Raw genomic sequence first — 19,700 nt, 5'->3', positions numbered from 1 at the left:
TTAAACAATTTTTAAAAATTTGGTCTTATTTTAATATAAAAGTTTTATAGCACTTAAGCAAGTTTTGGAATTCAAGATGGAGGAGGAAGAAATGTCATGTTATGACCACAATACAAGTAAATATTATTTGTGTTCTTGTCTAGGCATTTTTAAATAAAGGGTTTTAAATACTTGACACAGGTCTTATAATACAATGAATTTCATGTTTTATTTATAAAGGATTTAAAAAACAAATGTTTGTAGTGGAAATGCAAAGGCATTGTTTTTGACTCACTATTTTTTTTTCGCAGAGAAAAATATGCAATGATGTTTGATGAACCAGTTCTTCTGCAAGCTGGGTGGTGGTACGTAGCCTGGGCTCGAGTGTCAGGACCCAGCAGTGACTGTGGATCTCATGGACAAGCTTCTATCACCACAGATGATGGGTAAGTGGAATGTTTAAGTGTTCCTTAAGCAGCTCTCATTTTTGGTAGTGGAATATTGTTTAGAAATCTCCAAAGTTTTTTTGGTAGGATAAATCTTAGGAAGGCTAGAGCATAATATGACTTCTAAAATTGAATTTATATAATCTTATGCCAAGTTAAAGTCTAGACCAGTGATGGCGAACCTTTTGAGCTCGGCGTGTTAGCATTTTGAAAAACCCTAACTTACCTCTGGTGCCGTGTCACATATAGAAAGTTTTTGATATTTGCAACCATAGTAAAACAAAGACTTATATTTTTGATATTTATTTTATATGTTTAAATGCCATTTAACAAAGAAAAATCAACCAAAAAAATGAGTTCGCGTGTCACCTCTGACACGCACGTCATAGGTTCGCCATCACTGGTCTAGACAGTAAAGGGAGATAATGGCACTGCAATTCTTAGCTCTTGTCAGGTGGCATTTGTGTATATTTCTGAGTGTTACATTACATTACTAAATTAGAAATTATATAGAGTAAAGTGACAATGATAGTGGGGAGTTTGGAAACCATAAAAAAAAGAAATATATACGTGCTATAAAATTTGACAGTGCTTATGAAAACAGTTTATTAATTGCAAAGCTTCAGTAGTATGAAATGGTATGGTGTTAATAAAATGTTGGGGGAACATTGTTGAATTATTACTTTCAATGAATCCTGAACCATGTTGGTTTTAATATCATTATTATTTTTTCTCTTCTTAGGGTTGTTTTCCAATTTAAGAGTTCAAAGAAGTCAAATAATGGTACAGATGTTAATGCTGGTCAGATACCTCAATTACTATACAGGTATTTTGCACACTTATTGTTAATTAATAAGGTTTATTCTTTTGCTATAATGAGCTAGGATCACTATAAAATATGTACACATTTGGAGCATTCAGAACATTTTAATATAATAGAAATATGGGTGCATTTAACAAAATCATTTAATGTTTTGTATATTTTAAAATATTTTCTGCATCAAGCTTAATTTTAAATTTTACCTCGTAACTCAGATTATTTGTATTATGCCAGTAACATTTTAATGACTTATATAAGGCAGGGCAGATGTAGGTTTACAGTTGTATGTGAAACAGAGTTTATCTTGCATTATTTATTAATTATTATTTACCATATGAACAACTGAAAACCTACTTTTACCCCACCCTGTATTTTTAATGTCTTTATTATTTTACCAGTTTCAGAATGTTGTAAACTAATAAAATTTGTCTTAGAGAATTAAATTATGGTGTTAGATGGAGACTTTGTAGTAGGCCTGATTTATTTGCTGCAGTCTTAGGTTTTCTTGTTCATCTTGTGATGCAGTGAATTGGAAAATCCCTTACTGCTGAAAATTTTTACCTTTGCTTGATATTAAATAATAACTTGCTTATGTATAATATTTATTGGATTTTACCAATATTTAAGAGTTTTAATTACATTACAGTAATTGATACATATATGGAGGCGTATGTCTCCACCTACTTGTAGACGTTTACTGCAATAATTTTTAGAATAAAGTATGCAAATAGATACAAAACCTCACTAAAAAATGTCATTCCTACTTTATGTAGTAAAAATCAAAGGAAGTACTTCCAAAACAGTGATTCTCTGTCTCCTATATCTTCCTTTCTAGTAATCACTTCAAGAATCTGGATGATATGTATAAACTTAATTTACCCAAGAAGGGATTTGTGTTTATTTTTATGCTCTTTTTTATAGTTACCATTTGTAATATGTAGTATTATGAACATAAGTTGCCGGGTGACTTCTGGGTACACTTGTTGAATAACTTTTAAATAGTAGAATTTAGAGGTGGCATTACTACAGAGCACAAGTTACATATGTTGTCTAGTAAGAGATTCTTTACTACCCAGTCTTACAAATGTGGGATTTAAATGCTGAAATGCTCAGATGCTAAAAATTTTGCTTAGCATTGGAAAATGTTTTTTAAAAGCCCCATATTGTAATTTTACCTAACAAAAATATTTAAATACATAATTCAATTTTTTATTATTGCAAAAATGTATATTATGAACAAAAAAAATGTCATTGGCCTTTGCAGCATAAATTTATGTTTATCTTCTCCTTCAGACTTCCAACCAGTGATGGCAGCGCTTCAAAAGGCAAACAGCAAACAAGTGAACCGGTGCACATTTTAAAGAGATCTTTTGCAAGAACTGTCTCAGTGGTGAGCTATTTTTTTTTAAATTTCAGCTTTTCTATTCAATGCTCAGTTTCATTCTGATGCTTTAGCATTTAGCCACTCCTCTCAATCGTTATTTCAGCATAGCAATAAGCTTTATGAACTCAGATTTGTTTTTGTATTGGCGTTGACAGTCTAGGCCAAATAGCATGCACTTTCAATAATGGGAAAATAGAGATCGTGACTGATTTTAACATGTTTTGCTATTTCTGAAATAACTGGTCAATTTTCTGATAAATCATGTATGAATGAATATATATATGCTGAAAGAGTTAGAAAGTGAAGGATAACTTAAGGGTGGTGTTGACCAAAAAGTTTTACTTTATTGCCTTAGGAAATAGAAGTCTCATATCTAACTCTAGGGACTTTATTGAACTACTTGACATCACCATTCTACATTTAAAGATACAACATGCTATTGGGGCTACCTTTGTAGAATGGAAAGTCAGCATGATGTAATTGAAATATGGTATGTTCAGGAAGTCTTGCTCTTTCATTTATTAGTTGTGGATGCTTACACAATTTATCTGCATAAATATGTCACAGCGTCACTATAAATTTTAATGACATAAGGTATTTAAAAATTCTTTTTAAATTGTAAGGCACTATATGACTGTGATTTACCAATGTAGCTGGTAATCTGTTCTATTAGTAATAGGCTTTGGGAAATGCTTTTCTTCTTTTTTATTAATTTTTTAAAACAAAATTAATACATATCCCTTGTGAAATAGGGTAGAGTAGGAATAAAACCAAGCTAAATGTATACTAAACTTCCCCCTAATAATCACCCTGTTATTACTATATATAACTTTTGTTTACATTTTGATGTATATTCTTCCAGACTATATTTTTATACATACACATACTCATTATTCTGCATATACAATATGCTGTGAACCTTCTTATTTATGTTTGATCATACTTCAGGTTTTGCATTTTCCTTTTTAAAAATTTCATGGTACCAGGGGTCCTCAAACTTTTTAAACAGGGGCCAGTTCACTGTCTCTCAGACCGTTGGAGGGCCGGACTATAGTTTAAAAAAAACTAGTCGGCTGCTAAGCAACAGGCAGCGGCGGCAGCAAAAACACCCAGCGGGCCGGATAAATGTTTTCGGCGGGCCACATGTGGCCCGCAGGCCATAGTTTGAGGACCCCTGGATGCTGTGGAAACATTTGGCCCTATTTTAATCTTTTCTAATGTTTGCATCATATTCCATAGAATGGTTGTACAGTAAGCCCTCACTTAATGTTATTGATAATAGGTTCTGCACCATAAGCTAAATGATGTATAATGAAACCAATTTTACCATAGGCTAATTGATAAAAACAAGAGCTAAGCTCCTACACATCTCATGAATGTTAAAAGAAATGATGTTGAATGAAATGACATTATTTGAAGACCCTCTGTATTCTAAATTATTGGACTCTATTCCTATCAAAGGACTGTTTATTTCTCATTTTTACTATTATATTCATACGTATGTCTTTGAAATCACTTATGCATTTATGTCAACATTTCTACTGGAAGTGTCATTTAAAATTTGGTATATTGTGCTGCATTAGCCTTCCAAAAGAGATAGGACAGTTTACAGAGAATGTGCTTTGAATAAAAAAGCACAAGAATTTTGCTACTTGGTAACTTGGATCCTTTTAGTATTATGGTCAGTTTGGTATCTTTTGATTCAAATAAGTATCTTTGATTCTGTTGTGTGTGTTTTTTTGTGATCTTTTATTTTGTGCTTAGTAATTTTTTTGTATTTATGTATGAGTGGTTTTATGGTTATTAGGTAATTGAAATCTTTATATAGGAAACTTATAGATCATTTCTTTAAAAGTTAAGGTATAAACTCTTATTCTTGGTATTACTATACGAGAGGATGAGAATTTGGTAGGAGTGAGAGAATAAGTGCTTTTCTTTAAGATTCATCTAGTATTCATTATCATGTAAGCATGATAAAACCTGCAGACCAACTAGAACTACAGGAATGCTCAATCCCCCAAACCCATATTTTGGAATTTTAAAATATCCAAGTAAGAATTTTTATTATTTTTATAGTCAATTTTTATCTTCTAGTAACTTGTTTATCAAGAATTGGCTTAGGTTGTATTGTAAAATTTAATAGGTAGATATAAAATAAGCTTTTTATGTTATTGATATGCTAAAATTGTTTATTATATTAAAAATTATTTAAGTGTTAAAATACTTTGGGTTTATTTACACATTACTACCTTGAAAATGTAGAGTGTAATTTTCCTTTCAAGTAAACATCCTATATAACAAAAGGCTAATATGCAAATTGTCCCCTCTACCAGGAGTTTGACCCCAGCCAGCCCCGCTCCTGATCGCCCCCCCCCACACCCCAATCAGGGGCAGGGCTGACTGGCCAACTGCCCACGCCGCCCCTCTACCCCCCGCACTGGCCATTCCCTTGATCTACCCCTCCACCTTGATCAGGTGCAGGGCTGGCCGGCCAACCACCCACGTTCCCGCCCCCAAGCCAGCCCAGCCCGATGGGCCCCAATCAGGGCAGCCTGGCCAGACCCCATCCATGCACAAATTCGTGCACCAGGCCTCTAATATATTTATAAGTGATTTTATTTTATTTCTTTACTTATATGACGAACTAGATAGGTTGATAGCAGAGAAACTTAGAAATGTATTTTTAAATAAGAAAATATTAAAGAATGTTGTTTTATAGATGCCTAACTACTTTACTATGTTTGTCAAGCTTCAGAAATGCTCCTAATGGTAATTTAATGAATGAACTGATAAGATGTCTTTTAACTGGTCTACCAAAACTCAGCAAAAAATGTCAAGTTCAAATAAAGCTTTTGATTTGATTCATCTTATAGTATAATTTGGACTAATTTGTATCTAATTCTTCATGTTTTGGATTAGGAATGTTTTGAGTCATTGTTGAGTATTCTTCACTGGAGCTGGACCACCTTAGTCTTAGGAGTTGAAGAACTTAGAGGATTAAAAGGATTCCAGTTTACAGCTACCCTTCTAGATTTGGAGAGACTGCGCTTTGTGGGTACCTGTTGTCTGAGGTTACTGCGTGTCTATACCTGTGAAATTTACCCAGTGTCAGGTATGATCTCTTTATTAAATGTCTTTGAGGAGAAAATATAAGAATTGAGAAGGTTTATGTAGGGATCGCCAAGAGTTTAAGATCCCTTGGTGAACACACAATACAATATACAGATGATGTATTATAGAATTGTACACCTGAAACCTATATAATTTTATTAACCAATGTCACTCCAATAAATTCAATTTATAAAAAGCCCTAACTGCCTCATCTTGCTTCTTAAAAGAGGGGAGAAAGTCACCTTGCTGGGATGCTTGTAAAGAATAAAATACATTACATGTAATTCTGATAACAAAAAATCATGTTGGACTAAAATTAAATACTCTTAATAAAGTGGTTTTTTAAACAGGTTCTGTCAAATAGAAATTTTTGAACAACTGATTTGGATTTACATGCTGAAACCAGTGTTTTATTTATTTTTCTATATAGGTTTTAAAAAGAAATAAATTTGGACCATACTTAATTTCTAAATTGTTTCCTCTCTAGGTTATGAGTACTTATGATTTTTAGTTATATGGGAAATTACATGAATTATATTGAATATTTTTATGCATATTTATTATTCTATTCAGTTAGCAGCCTGTTTTGTTTCCTTAAAGCTACAGGAAAAGCAGTTGTAGAAGAAACTAGCAAATTAGCAGAATGTATTGGAAAAACCAGAACTTTGTTAAGGAAAATCTTATCAGAAGGAGTTGATCACTGCATGGTGAAGTTGGATAATGATCCTCAAGGATATCTCAGTCAACCCTTGAGTCTCCTGGAAGCTGTCCTTCAGGAGTGTCATAACACCTTTACTGCCTGCTTCCATTCCTTCTACCCAACGCCTGCCTTGCAGTGGGCTTGCCTTTGTGATCTGCTGAATTGTTTGGATCAGGTAATTTAAGTTTATAAAATGTTAGTTGATATAAAGTAAGTATGGCATACTTACTTAATAAGTACTCTTCAAGATAATAAGTACTCTTCAAGTTGCCTCAGTCCTTCTAACTTTTATAAAAGGTAAATCAGGAAATCAGTTTGGTATGTGAGATTTAATAATCAATGTTCAAAAAATATTTTTTCTATTTGCTTTATTATTATTTTTAGTTATAAAATTGGCAGGCACAATGGTGCAGCTGCTGATTTGCTCTTTACCCCTGTGTGTGTGTGTGTGTGTGTGTGTGTAAGAGGGAAAGAACAATAGTGAGTGAATATGTGAGAGCCAGTACAGTACTAGAAGGGCAGCCCCCACCACTCCATATCTGCAAAACTGTCAGGAGAGAAAGCTGTGAGTGAACTTGCACGTTGACATCTGTTCCCTCATAAGGACACCACAACCCTCATAACAGCTTATGCCCCCAATCACAGTTTCAAACCATCTGAGGCAAAACAGTTATAAAACTACAGGGAAAAATAGACAAATTCTCATTGATAGTTGGAGACTTCAATACTGCTTCTTCAGTAATATATAGAACAACCAGACCAAAAAAAAAAAATCAGTAGGTTTATAGGGATTTGAACAGTACTATCAACCCCTCTTGGTCTAAGTGACATTTAAGAAGCAGAATGTGCAAATGCAATATAAATATTCTTTCGAACTATACATATAATATCCACAAAGATAGATCATAGATGAGATGATAGGTCATAAAATGTCTCGATAAACTTCATAATATTAAAATTTTAAGGGAAGTGTTTTCAGAGCACAATAGAATTAAATTCGAAATAAATAGCAAAATATATCAAGAAAGCACCAAATACTTGGAAAATAGACACACTTTTAAAAACCAATAAATCAAAGAAGAAATCCAAGTAAATTAAAAAATATTTCACACTAAAAGATAAAAATATAACATAAAAATTTGTAAGAAGTAGCTATAACATTGCTTATAGAGGAAATGTATGCTTTTACATGCTTACTAGTATACAGACAAAGAAAGGTTTAACACCAATGATCTTAGTTTCTACCTTAAGAAGCCAGAAAGAAAAGCAAATCAAATCCAAAGAAAGAAGAAAGTAACAAAGAGAAAAGAAGGAAATAAAGGTAAGGACAGAAATTTGTAAAATAGTAATTTGAGAAAATTAATAAAGTCAAAAGTTGGTTCTTTGAAAATATAACAAAATTTTAAAACTCCTAGAAAGTCTGATTGAGAGACAAGAGAAAGAAAAAACATAAAATACCATTATCAGGAATAAAATAGGAAATATCACTATAGATCCAACAGACATCAAAATGAAAAGAAGGGAATATTATGAACAAGTTTATACCAATAAATTTTAACTTTGAATAAAAAAATTCTTGAAAAATATAACTTAAGCAAGTCTTGCGCAATAAGAAAGAGAAAATCTGAATTGCCTTATATCCGTTAAAAATTGAATTCATTATCAACGACTAATACAAAGAAAATTCCAGCCCTAGATATTGTCATTGGAGAATTCTTTTAAACATATAAGAGAGAAATATAACAATCTTTTACAAACTCTTTCAGAAAATATAGGAGGCAACACTTCCCAACTAATTCATCAAGTTAGCTTTATCCTGATACCAAAACTTGACAAAGATATTAAAATATTAGGATAGACAAATATTACTCAGAAACATAGATGGAAAATTTCTTAAAAATATTGTCAAATCTAACAATATAAAAAATGTATCATACCAAGTGGGGTTTATTTCAGAAATGCAAGGGTAGATTAATATTCAAAATTCATTGTAATTCACCATATTAACTAAGTAAAGAGGGAAAATTATATGATCCTCTCCATAGATGCAGAAAAAGTAAGTTGACCCTTGAACAATATGAGGGTTAGGTGGGCCGACAACCCACAAAATGGAAAATTGCATGTAACTTAGGTCAGCACTTCAAATATGCAGATTCCCAACTGCAGATTGATAATAGTATTTGACAAAATTTTATTCAGCAATAAAAATTCAGCAAACTAGGATTTAAGGAAACTTTCTAAATCTAATGAAGAATATCTACAGCTAACATAAAAATTAATGGTGAAATATTTATTGTTTTCCTAAATTTGGGAACAATATACAAGGTATCTATTCTCACCACTCCTACTCAACATTGTACTGGAAGTTATAGAGCCCTCTCTTAAGCTCACCCCACCCACAAAAAAGAAATTCGCTGGCATCAATCACCAGGGTATCCTAGCCTAGTGGAAAGGTATTCTAGTAATGACATCTGGGTGGGCAACTTTGTTTTTATTTTATTTAGCCATTTAGATACTGACCTTATTTTTCTTGGCATTTTAAAAAAGTGTTATTGTGGTAAGGACACTTAACATAAGATGTACCCTCTCAACGCATATTGAGTGTGCAAGTAAAATATTGTTATCTGTGGGTACAATGTTATGTAGCAGATCTCTAGCACTTAACCTTTCATAGATAAATGCTGCTGAGTAGACTGACTTCGACAAATATTGGTTTAACATTTAGAATATTGTTTTATTTTTAGCCAGTCTTTGTGACACGTGTTTAATGAACTAAGTAATGTGTGCAGTGCATACACAAATTCCTTTGTGAATTAGGATATCCTGTGCAGATAACTCTTTAAATCTTTGTTTTAAAATTTTACATGTTTGCTACTACTTTTCCTGAATAAACTGTGCAATGTGATGGCATAATATTGTGATCTTAGTGAGATGTTAACATTAGTGAAATGTTATAGGAGCACAGAATTACAATTTAATATATTTGAGAAAAGTAGTTTCAGTGCTTGTTATTGGAAATGCCTCAGATATATACTACTTGTGGCCTTTTTTATGTCTTTGAGAATATTGCTGGACATAACTGTGATTCTGAAGATACAGAAATATATATAAGCTCATTTACTAGAGAACAGGAGTTGATTTTTCTTGACCATATTTAATAGTTTTCCATTGTCATTGGATAGTAACTTAAACAAGTGTTTAAAAGTATTGATGTAATATTATTCTGTAACAACACAGTTACAATGATTGAACTCTAGAAAATTTTGGTATGATTTAAAATGGTGTTTCCCATTTGTATATCCAGAAACTTGGATTATATGGATGTAGTATTTTTTTAGTGGGTTACATATATTTGTTTTTAAAAGGACATTCAAGAAGCAAACTTCAAGACATCAAGTAGTCGACTCCTAGCAGCTGTTATGTCAGCTCTGTGTCACACCTCTGTTAAACTGACTTCTATCTTCCCTATTGCTTATGATGGAGAAGTACTACTACGATCAATTGTTAAACAAGTTAGCACAGAGAATGACTCAACACTAGTTCACCGTTTTCCCCTTTTGGTAGCCCAGATGGAAAAACTCAGCCAGGTAGGTTTTCTAAAGTATCTTTTATATTGAAGCAATAAAACTGTCAAATGGAGACATATTTAGCTTAGTGCTTATTCTTCTATATCAGTAAATATATTTACCAAATAATTATGTGTTTCACAAAAAAGACTAAAATTAAGGCAAAAAAAGTCTCATGTTTACCTATGAATAAGTACTCTTTTTTCCTCTAACTTTTTTTGAATGATTCTTAACCTATAAGAAATTTAAGAGTGTTATATAAAGCATTCCTGTGTAAATTTTTTTTTTGGCTGAACCATTTGAAAATTGCAGATATTATAAAAAACTTGTATCTTCTAATATATTTTATATTGCCAAGATAGAATTCTAAGGAAATAAATAACTTTTAAAACATTTTCTATAATATTTTGTTACATTAAAATAAGCATTACAAAACAATAGTCATAGAACATTCTTTATAATTTTTAATTAAATCTTTATTGTGAAAGTATTACATATATTCCTCTTTTTCCCACATTGACACCTTGATGAATTAAATACATTTTGCTTTCTGTCCACAATTGGCTAAGAAATATTGAGGGTGGTAAAGGAGATAAATAATGTTCATGCTGGATAGCAATTAAAATCAATTATCATCTTTTTCCTTTTTTTTTCTGGAGGAAAAAGTATTTTCCCATTCATCTTTTTTTAAAAAAAAATATGTTTTTATTTATTTCAGAGAAGGGAGAGAGAGGGAGGAGAGGAGGGAGAGAGATAGAAACATCAATGATGAGAGAGAATCATTGATTGGTTGCCTCCTGCCCACCCCCAACTGAGGATGGAGGCCACAACCTGAGCATGTGCCCTGACTGGGAATTGAACCATGACCTGTTGGTTCATAAATCAACACTCAACCACTGAGCCATGCCGTTTGGACTTCCCATTGGTCTTTTTTTTTTTTTATGCCCGCCCCCTGGACTTCCCATTGGTCTTTAGTGAGAGTCTGTAATTTCTTATTTTGATTTTTTTCCATTGGTAGGTGTTAGAATTTTTCTCTCTTTGTTTATGAAGTCAAATACATAGAAGTTATAAAATTGTATAGGAATAGTTATAGAATTCCATATTTTTATTACATACACGTACAGAAAGAATTTTGTTAGAAAATAGATTTGCAGAGATTACAGTATTTCTTAGTTGCTTTACCTCTAAATATACCAGAAATAATTATCTGAGATTAGAATCTTGTCTATAGAGAAAGCTTTTTAAATGGGAAGAGTTTTATTCTGTTTGTCATAAAGAATTGTTACTGAAAAGTTAAGAAAATAAGTTAAAATGACAAAAAGCTAATAAAACATAGCTTGTAAATGTGTGATACTTTTATGATACACAGAGGCTAATAATTTTAAAAGAACTGCTAAGTGAAAAATAGATATAATGACTCCACGTACAACTGGATAGATTTATGGAATTAGACTCAAGTCTGAATTTTAAGGTTCTTCTCTAGAAAGACAAGATTTTGAAATTGAGTGCCCCTGAGAAGGAAAACAAAGCAATATCTTGGAACTGGTTTTTGTTTTGTTTTGTTTTGTTTTTAATGTATCACAGAGTGAAGAGAACATCTCTGGGATGACAAGCTTCCGTGAAGTTCTGGAGAAAATGCTCGTTATTGTTGTGCTCCCAGTCAGGAACAGCCTGCGGAGGGAAAATGAGCTGTTCTCCTCCCACCTGGTCTACAATACCTGTGGATTACTGGCCAGCATTGTCAGTGAGCTGACCGCCTCAGCCCTGGGATCTGAGGTAATGTTCTGCTTTGAGATTGGATAATAAGCGCATGTTTAAACTTTCCACATAGTTTCTTTTTTCATATATTTTGGTTTCACAGAAACTGATTTCAGTCCCACTGTTGTTGTTTTTTTTACTTAAAAAAATACATTTAAGCTAACTAGGCTGTTTTCCCCTTTCTTATACCTCTTCTCTGCTCGTTGCTTCCTCTCTCACCAGTTTACCCATTATGCCACACATAGACAAATATATATGTTTTTCTCTTAGCTGCTTCATTGCACAACCCCACTGTCATATCCCAGTAAATGCAAGTTTGGCCCTGGGTGGTGTTGCTCAGTTAGTCGAGTATCATCCCATGCACCTAAGGGTCATTAGTTCAAGATTTCCAGTCAGGGCACATGCCAGGATTGCCAGCTCCATCCCCAGTGGGGGGCATGCAGGAGGCAGCCAATCAATGTTTCTCTGTCTCCCTTCCTCTCTCTCAGAATCAATTAAAATATATAATATATATATAAAATAAAATATAAAATAATTTGCGTTGCTGCATAATGAGTAATGGAAGTAGGACTATTACTAATGAATGCATGGCATGGAAAGGGTAAAAAGGTAGCTATGCCCACGTGATTGACTCTAGACAAATACACATGTAAAATGGGAATAATAATTTTTATCCTACCTAAGTCACAAAGTATTTTTAAAGTAGTAAAATATAAATAACATAAAATTTATTCTAATTTTCTGTGTATAGTTCAATGGCATTGAGTATAGTACATTCACATTGTTGTATAGCCATAATACAAAGTTTTAAAAGGATCAAATATTATGTTTGAGAAAACCATTTTAAATACCTTTACATTTTGTAAAGTAGCATTATATTTCACTATTTCACTGCTCTATAGTATCGGTTTTATAATTTATCTAAACATTTTGGCTGTATTTGGTAAGAGATTTTATTTTTCCCCCCAAAAGTAGATAGTACATTGGTCTTGAAAATCATGTCATGATATGATGAATTTTCTTATATCATTGGAATGAGTATTTAATAACTAGCATATATTCAGTGGTCCCAGGTCTCAAATTTTTTACAAAGGAACTTTCATAATTCCTAGTCTTTGCGTTTTCTTACTTTTAGGTTTATTTTAGAATCAATTCTGAATTAGCCCATTTAGTCTACACTCATTGATTCATTGTGACAGTTTAGCCTTTAGGATTTCCTAGTGATTATATGCACCTAAGCAGTTTAGTATCTCACCTGGGAAGCCTTCCCCCAGTTCTTAGTTAGCTTAGGCTTTGGCCTCAGGTGCCATTGAAGCCCTGTCAGAACATTAAAAAAAAAATTAAGTTATTAATTCAGCCTATATAATATGCTTATCTTCTGTAGTAGATCTGATAAAGTTTGTAGTGCACACATAGGTTCCACCCAGAATGTTACTATATAGCTATCTCCTATGAACTAACCTGTCTAATGAAAAGGAATGCTCAAAATTACAGGTTCCTAATATACAGCCTTTGGAGTTCCCAATGGTCCTGTCTTAGACATTCATATATCTTTCTTTCCCAGAGCAGTTTTTCTCTCTCTTCAATTTTCTTTCTCAAATTTCTGAAGCCAACTTAGATCAAGAACAAGGTCTATAATTAAAAAGCGTGGTTTTAAACCAAAATAAGTTCTCTGATCCTCTCTAATGAAAGCTGTGTGGTTGTATTTGTGTATGTGTGTGTGTGTGTGTATTCAAAATTTTTTGAAGTTTTAATATCACTATACATTAGTGTTCTTCAGACCTAAGACAGAACATTTTCTGCAAATGAAGTCTTACTTGTAAACTTACAGATAAAAGGAGTGGTGGTCTGACTGAAGAGGGTACCTGAGTTTACTACTTTCTTAAATACCTATCTGCAGAATTCCTAGAGCTCTGTGTGGTATAGTTTGCAATTTGTTGGTCTATAGAATATTGATGACATTTTTTGCTATCTGTTTTCAAAGTGTGAGTGATCATTCATATGGTATGACTATAATAACAAGTTTATAGTTCTGGCATTATAAATTAAGTGAAATGCATCATTTAATATGCCTAAGAGAAGAAAGAAAATACTCTCAAGTGATAATGATGTATAAATATAGAATGAGAAAATCTGCTTTTATTGCTGGTTATCTTTTAATAGAAATGTACCATTTGGAAGGTTTTACCTCACTTATCAAATGTAGGTTACTTAACTGAACTTAGAAACCTTTGTATAGATTTTTTTAAAGGTATGTTATTAACACTCAGGTACACTATTGTTGTAATTGCTTTTGTCATTCACAGATCGATGGACTTAATTCTCTGCACTCTGTTAAAGCCAGTGCCAACCGATTCACAAAAACAAGTCAGGGAAGAAGTTGGAACACTGGGAATGGGTCCCCTGATGCAATCTGTTTTTCAGTTGACAAGCCTGGAATAGTTGTGGTTGGTTTTTCTGTCTATGGAGGAGGTGGAATTCATGAATATGAATTAGAGGTGCTGGTTGATGATGTAAGTACCACTCTCACAGTGTTCATGTTGCTGTGTGGGTTGTGATCAGGATATCTTATCATAGTATAATAGTCCAAATCTTTGAAGGTAGATCAATCATAGATGGAAGATTTTAAGAAAATCGAAAGAGAGTGATTCTACCCGATTGCTATGTGCCATCTTGGATCACTCCTGCCTCATATTTTTTACACTTCAAGGAAAGATTTTAAATGATAAGACTAGAAATTATATAGCTGAGCCTCTGATTACAGTCTTGAGTAAATTTTTTTCTGCTTTTGTAAGTTCTCCAGAAACAAGAACAATATTCTAATATCACTACCTCTATCTGTGGTTAAGCAATTTTGTCATAGTGTGCTAATAGATGATTCTTAGTAAAAATACTTATTGATTGTTTTAGCTGTATTTTGCTATATGCTCTAAATAGAAGTACCTGAGTTTTCACAAAGCTTTATTAATGGAACAGAAAGTAGTTTTTCCTAATATATAGCAATTTGTCTTGTTTTATATTTTTAAACAATTTAACTAATTCTTTATTTTATTAGCCTTTATAATTAGATATAGCATTATTCTTATGAAGAACTAGGAATTCTTTGAGGACATCAGATGAGAAAAGTGCATTTATATGATTTCGGTTTTAGACTCCACAAGAAATCAGATAAAAGTAAATAGTTTATAGAGTACAAAAAAATTTTTGTGTGATATATATGAGGAAATGCTAATACCTAAGGTTATATGCTTTAAAACAGTTAGGGATTATACATCAAAATTGTTCTTGTAATAAAGAGTGTGATGGACTTTGTTTTGTTTTATTTTAATTAGAGCGAACATGCAGGAGATTCTACTCATTCTCATAGATGGACATCTCTAGAATTAGTCAAAGGAACCTATACAACAGATGATTCACCCAGTGATATCGCTGAAATCAGACTTGACAAAGTTGTTCCTTTAAAGGTAACTTTACTAATATGTTTCTATTGTAAATAATAGGTATTATTATGTAGTTTACTTAAAAATATCAAAAAGTACTCCTTTATGTGGTGCTTTTAATGTTTAGGGAGTACATTTATATTCTTGTCATTGTACTGTATAATATTCCTAATTGCAAAAGATCTCTTAAAGTCTGGTATAGTAAAAAGTATAGTATAATGAGAGGTATTGTTAGATTTGGGAGTCAAACAGATCTAGCTTCTTCAGATACCTGTTCTTTCACATATTAGCTCCAAGATATTGGACATGTTATCATTTCACCATTTTGAGACATACCTGTAGATTGGAAAGGATAATATCTATATTATAGTGCTGTTCAGATTAAATAATGGAATAAAGTACTTACCTCAATGTCTAGTACAGTTTAGAAACTCAATAAATATTAATTCCTGCCCTTTCTTCTCTTCTGTGCCAGAACTCTTTTAAAAAAATAATATTAACAAATAGTATTCACTATTGAAGTTACATTATATAACTTAAATATCTAGCAGTAAATAACTTTAACTTTATCAAAACAGAAATTTTACTTAATACTAAAATACTTACTAATAAAGTAATGCTGCAGTCAACTGTAATAATTTTCATTATAGAGCAGAGTTTTAGGTAAGTTCACCAGAAACCTCACCAAAGAGTTCAGATACCAGAAATCAAAAACCTTTATTGTGAATTTTATATCATGAATCATAAGTTATCAGTGTCTGTATCTTATATTTTCTATATACAGTGCATCATATTTTGGACAACTTTTTCCTATGGATATTTCTTCTATATCTGCCTATTTATTTCTATCTCTTGAGTATATTTTCTTAAAATAAAAATATAATCGACTCACCATTATTTTTTCTCTCTTTTAAATTATTTCAAAAGTTAAATTCAAAGAAAAGTATTGTCTTATGTATTTATAATCTTTTAGCATGGCTAATTCTTGGTAGTATTATTAAGAGCAGGAACTAGAATCACACTGCCTGTATTCAAATCCTAGTTCTATTTTTTACTAGCTTTGTGACTATAGGCAAGTTACTTCTCTGTGCTTCAAATGCCTCATCTATAAAATAGGGATAATAACAGTACTTCATGAGGTTTTTTTGTTTTTGTTTTGTTTTGTTTTTTTTTAAAAATATATTTTATTGATTTTTTACAGAGAGGAAAGGAGAGGGATAGAGAGTTAGAAACATCGATGAGAAACATTGATCAGCTGCCCCCTAAACACCCCCCACTGGGGATGTGCCTGCAACCAAGGTACATGCCCTTGACCTGAATCGAACCTGGGACCCCTCAATCCGCAGGCCGACGCTCTATCCACTGAGCCAAACCAGTTAGGGCCATGAGGTTTTTTAAATGATTAATTTAATTAAATCACACAAAGTACTGAGGACAGCTTCTGTTAAAAAATAAATATCAATAAGTATTAGTTACCCTGTTTGATTCATTAAAAACTCATGTAAACAAATTGTCTATATAAATGACAATGAAATTCAATATATTTGCCCAGTTTACTTCAGAGTTCCTTTTGTATATTTCTATACATTATGAATAAACATAAACATGTTTTACATTTATTGTGAAGGAAAATGTTAAATATGCTGTGCGCTTGAGGAATTATGGAAGCCGAACGGCCAATGGAGATGGAGGAATGACCACAGTTCAGTGCCCTGACGGTGTGACGTTTACATTCAGCACGTGCAGCTTGAGTAGTAATGGCACAAACCAAACCAGAGGACAAATTCCACAAATACTTTACTATCGGTAGGTGTGTGTATAGAAATCAGGAACTATTTTAAAATAGTAGAACATACATAATTTATCTTTAGTTAAAATACGCTGAATGGGTAAATTATAATTAAATTATACAGTATCTCTTTCTTGCACATAGTATTTGTGCTAATTCATATTTAAAAAGTCTCATTTTTAATATCTAAATTCAGTTTCACCTTAAAGGTGAATACTTTGAAATTTTCATTATTTCCATAATATATTTGAAACTTTTATGTTGTCACTTTTATAGTTTGTGTTCTGCAGTTTCTAATTTAAATGGAATGTATTTTTTTCCAAAAATACTTAAAAATGGTGATCAATCAATTCTACCTGAGTACTAGTATTGCCTTGATTCTGTTGTCCAGTATGCAGAATATTTTTATGTCTATTACTCTAGTACTAGAGCATAAAATTATATATTTCTTATGTGTTTAACAAAAACCATTTCTTATGTAAATAGTGAGACATAAAAAAAATATTATTTGGTTTTAAAAAACTTTTAAGTATACATTTCTGAATCTAAATTTTTGTTTTAACTACTTAGCTGGAATCCCAAGGAGTAGTGTGTACCAATCACTTTTGTCCTCAACCTGACTTTGCATCAAATTACTGAAATTGCATATCACTTTCAGAGGTTTGCTGTTTTCTGTTTCTTCATAAACAATCTGGAGAAACTGCTTGGGCAATTAGCACAAAATAGTTTTCCTGAATGTAGACTTTCTGCCTCCTTTCTCCATGTGAAATAGGATAAAAGTAATACACATTAAATAGCTACATTGGCATGTTGCTGCTGAGTACAAAAGGTTTTTTTAATCATTTCACCCGTCATGAAAACTCTGTCACATAGCACTACAGTAAACACTACTTATTCTTTTCTCAAATCATAGAGTAAAAACTATATTATACACAAGAGAAGATATATCTTTAATTGTCATATCTTCTATATATATAATACAGTACTTCAGATATCTTGATTGTTTTTTACCAAGCTTTAATATAAATACACTTAGCTTCAATAAAAAAAATATTTAAGTTTAAAAAGATTAAAATCTCTTAACTTTAAATACCATTTTACTCTGAGGCTCCCAAGGTTATATCTTTAGTTTTTATCTCATCTGAGCCCCAGATTGAATATCTAGTTTCCACTTTGATATCTTTATTTTAGTGACAGTAATAGAAATGATGGTGATAGTTAATGTAGGATGAGCACTTACTGTATGCCATGTTTTACCTGTGCTGTCAGCTAGTCCTCACAGTAACCTCATGAGGGGTAGGCCCTTTTCCTATCCCTGCTTTACCGATGAGGAACTGAGACAGTGATTAAACACCTTGCCTACAGGCATGCTTCTAGTAAAATTGTGGCCCTGGGATTGCAGGCAGGAAATCAAACACTCTTACCTCTATGTCATATATCCACTTTAAGGCTGCTCTAGGTAGTTGGCTAATAGAAATCTTAATGTGTCCAAAGTAATTCTTCTCATCTACAGTTTCAGCCAAACTTCTTGGAGTCTTTTTTTTCTTTTAGTTTTTAAAATAACATTTTTTTTAAAGTTAACATGTGCACATAATAGTAAACTGAAAACACAAGAAGTAAAGAACAAAGTCATCTATAACCACAAGCAGCTTACAGTCTGACTTATTTTTTTAATTCCCCTGTGTATCTACACAACTAAGCTTCCATTTTTATGTAATTAAGATGGTACAGTTATATATCATACTTTTTTACACATGAATATATACCATTTCAAAGTCCCAGAACTATATGAGTATTTTGATAATCCAGAATACACTACACCAGGGGTGGGCAAACTTTTTGACTCGAGGGCCACAATGGGTTCTTAAACTGGACCGGAGGGCCGGAACAAAAGCATGGCTGGAGTGTTTGTGTGAACTAATATAAATTCAAAGTAAACATCATTACATAAAAGGGTACGGTCTTTATTTTTTTTAGTTTTATTCATTTCAAACGGGCCGGATCCGGCCCGCGGGCCGTAGATTGCCCACGGCTGCACTACACTAACTCAACCTGGAAGAAAAAAAAGTGTAATCCTGCCTTTTGTGGTGACAAGATATTGGCAAAGTTACAATTAAAATACTGTATTCCCTAATGCTCAATAAAAAATGAGACACAGAGAAACAGAGTATACAAAGTATGATGCTTCTAAGAGAATTCATTATGATCTATACTTTTAAAATACTGGCAAGGAGGCAGGTTTGACTTAATTACTAACAATGTATTCTGATAGTACGGTACACAAGAAGAGGTGCATTGCTCATCAGTGGTCGTACCTTCTTTTTTTCCCTCTTACTTTACATCTACTTCATCAAGTACTGACAGCTGTACCTTTAAAACGTCAGATTAGGCTTGTGTAGCCAGCCCCCATCCAAGGAACAGCAGCCTCCTGGAAGTATTAGCCATTGCAATTAGAAAAGAAGAAGAAATAAAAGGCATCCAAATTGGAAAAGAAGAAGTAAAACTGTCCTTATTTGCAGATGACATAATATTATACATAAAAAACCTTAAAGACTCCATCAAAAAACTATTAGACTTAATAAATGAATTCGACAAAGTAGCAGCATACAAAATTAACGCCAAGAAATCTTTGGCATTCCTATACACGAATAGTGAACTTACAGAAAGAGAGACTACAAAAACAATCCCTTTTACCATCGCACCAATA

The 19,700-nt window shown here is 32.5% G+C and overlaps 1 protein-coding gene across 1 annotated transcript in view; it reads left to right on the top strand.

Moving 5' to 3' along the window:
• Window positions 1–19,700, top strand: part of MYCBP2 (MYC binding protein 2, E3 ubiquitin protein ligase) — a 253,516-nt gene that overhangs the window by 99,018 nt on the left and 134,798 nt on the right. Inside the window, 10 exon segments of the mRNA XM_015558101.1 lie at window positions 291–425; window positions 1,168–1,251; window positions 2,539–2,635; window positions 5,549–5,741; window positions 6,341–6,615; window positions 9,806–10,027; window positions 11,591–11,782; window positions 14,071–14,277; window positions 15,097–15,228; window positions 16,832–17,010. Coding sequence (XP_015413587.1) covers window positions 291–425; window positions 1,168–1,251; window positions 2,539–2,635; window positions 5,549–5,741; window positions 6,341–6,615; window positions 9,806–10,027; window positions 11,591–11,782; window positions 14,071–14,277; window positions 15,097–15,228; window positions 16,832–17,010 — 1,716 coding nt within the window.

This window comes from Myotis davidii, unplaced genomic scaffold (assembly GCF_000327345.1).
Source record: "Myotis davidii unplaced genomic scaffold, ASM32734v1 scaffold268, whole genome shotgun sequence".
In the NCBI taxonomy this organism is placed as follows: domain Eukaryota; kingdom Metazoa; phylum Chordata; class Mammalia; order Chiroptera; family Vespertilionidae; genus Myotis; species Myotis davidii.
The sequence above is the reverse complement of the archived record's forward strand: the minus strand, read 5'-3'. Positions and strand labels throughout refer to the sequence as shown.